This window comes from Chinchilla lanigera, unplaced genomic scaffold (genome assembly GCF_000276665.1).
Source record: "Chinchilla lanigera isolate Chin_1 unplaced genomic scaffold, ChiLan1.0 scaffold00065, whole genome shotgun sequence".
Classification (NCBI taxonomy): domain Eukaryota; kingdom Metazoa; phylum Chordata; class Mammalia; order Rodentia; family Chinchillidae; genus Chinchilla; species Chinchilla lanigera.
The window spans coordinates 10,804,690-10,806,842 of record NW_004955466.1 but is presented as its reverse complement, the minus strand read 5'-3'; the positions used below and the strand labels follow the sequence as shown (position 1 = coordinate 10,806,842).

The 2,153-nt window shown below is 58.3% G+C and overlaps 1 protein-coding gene across 1 annotated transcript; it reads right to left on the bottom strand.

The window, feature by feature from the left end:
• Positions 1-366: 366 nt before the first annotated feature.
• Positions 367-1,370, bottom strand: LOC102025102. The gene is made up of 2 exons (XM_005399201.2): positions 906-1,370; positions 367-673 (listed from the first exon to the last, which is right to left on the bottom strand). Exons 1-2 carry the CDS (start codon positions 1,349-1,351, stop codon positions 385-387), a joined length of 735 nt encoding a protein of 244 aa, XP_005399258.2. The 5' UTR covers positions 1,352-1,370; the 3' UTR covers positions 367-384.
• Between the last annotated feature and the right edge of the window lie 783 nt (positions 1,371-2,153).

The window sequence follows — 2,153 nt, the reverse complement described above, 5'->3', positions numbered from 1 at the left end:
TAGTCCTTTGAGGTGCACTGCAAAACAAAGAGTAGATCTGAGCTTGAATTCTGATTTCCTATCCCTTGTCTACATGACTGTCAGCAGCTCCTCTTCCTCTCAAAGTTTCGATTTCTTTCTTCCTTCCTCCTTTCTTTCTCCTTCCTACTTTTTTCTTCTTTCTTCCTTTCTTTTCTTTCTTTTTTTCTTTCTTTCTTTTTTTTTTTTGAGATAGGGTCTGGTTATGTCTCCTAGAACCTGCAATCCTCCTGCCTCAGCCTCCTGAATAGTTGCCTTTATCTTTAAAATGGGAATAACAATAATAATAAGCATTTAAAGACTGTGCAGATGGAAGGTGATCCTGCATATGAAATAGCTAGCAGTTAGTACAAAAAGCAAGAACTATTAGCTGTTATTGCTAGTTTTATGACTGACTACAGTGAATACAAGAATATGGTTCCAACCCCTTCCCAAGAGCAGCAGGGCCAGTGTCAGCTTCCAGCCGGCCTGGTCTTCTCTCTCCCACCTTCTTGTCCTCGGGAGGCCTCTGGCCACTCCCAGGGGAGCAGCCCCATGCACTCTAGGGTCCCGCAGTCCTGCACAGCTGCTATCCCTGGCGGGATCTGCAGCCTCCAGAACAGGCCTGGAGAGAACGCATCTGCATCCCTGAGGTCTCCACCACACAACAGGGCAGCTAGGAAGAAGCGAACAGAATGACACTGTTTTTAGGAATGTCAGTAAAATACTAAGAGGCAGATGCTCGCAAGCGTTGCTGGACCTGTGCTAAAGCAGCTTATCTTTAAGAAGTGTCATTCGTGCAGCTGTGGCGCAGATTCTCCGAATTGCTTTCTCCTGTCCTTGGGTCCTTGCGCCCTTCCTTTCACGCCCTCTCTGTACCGTCTCCGCTGCCCCAGCCCGTGCTGAACCTGGTGACTTGACAGGAAACATCAGTGAGGGAAGAGTTGGTCTCCCGCGCGCAAAAGTTGCCCTGAAAGAGTCCTTGGGGACCTGGACGGCAAACCAGCCTCGAGCACGAAGCGACACGAGGGTTGGAGACGACGTCACAGACAGGCTGGGCTGCGGCCCGCGCCATCTCGAGAGGGACAGTGCCTCCGTTGAGGACCCTGGCCCCAGCTTTCTCTGTGAAATCCAAAGGACATCCCTGCTCTAGTTCCTCTCCGCAGGCGGGCGCGGGCCCGCTGGGAGCGCCGGGGCCGGGGGCCGCTGCAGTAACCCGGAGGGGGTGGCCAGCGGTTACAGCGCCATGTCCCCCAAACCCAGGCCGGGGCATCTCTGCGGCACACGGTCTGACACACGGTTTGACCACATGATACAATACTCGGAATACAAGTGTCCCAAAAATCCAGGCCATGCGGTTGCCATGGCGATAGGAGCCCCAGGGAGCCGCGGGCAATGCGCAGCCAGGGCGGAGCTGGCGCTCAGGACAGCTGGGACTCAGCCGAGGTGGAAGAGTCAGGAGCCAAGAGGAGAGAAAGCGCCCTGAGGGCGTGCGGAAGTACTGATCGGGTCACCCCGCCTCGGCTCTCCCACCCCAGGTGGCTGGTTGTCGGAGGCGGAGCCTGGCAGGGCCCTGAGCACCTCTCCCGAGCACTGATCTGCAGCCCCCAGGGCGGCGCCCGCTGTCCTCCCGGACGTGGAGGCCTGCCTGCTTCGGCCCCCTGCTTGCCAGCAGTGTGAAAACGACCTCTTGGCCGGTCCAGTGCCTGGCGCCTGGGGCTTTGCAGACTCGGGTTTGTGAACGTGGCCAATGAACCACAAGGCGGGGACAGCCGCGTCCCGGGAGCAGGGTTGGCTCGGGGTGGGGGCTCTCACGAGGACCCTCAGTGCCTCGCAGGCTCACAGCGACCCGGCCAGCCTGGGAATCCTGTGCCCTCCGGCCGTCTGCCCTGCAGGCCGGAACCCTCTGCACCGACTCGGACCCCAGGCCGGCGGCGCGGCCTCAGTGGTCCCGGGTGGGCGGCAACACATTCCCCAGCTCAGGCTCCCGTCGGCCTGGAAACCGGCAGGCCCAGCCTCCTGCAGAAGCCTTTGCCTCCAGGAGGGGCGGGACGGCCGAGGAAGCCTTGAAAAGGGAGAGAATTGACGGGGTTGGGCTAGGGAGGGGGATGGGCAGGGAATGAGCTCTGCGCTTTGTGAAAGAGTTATCTGGTCCA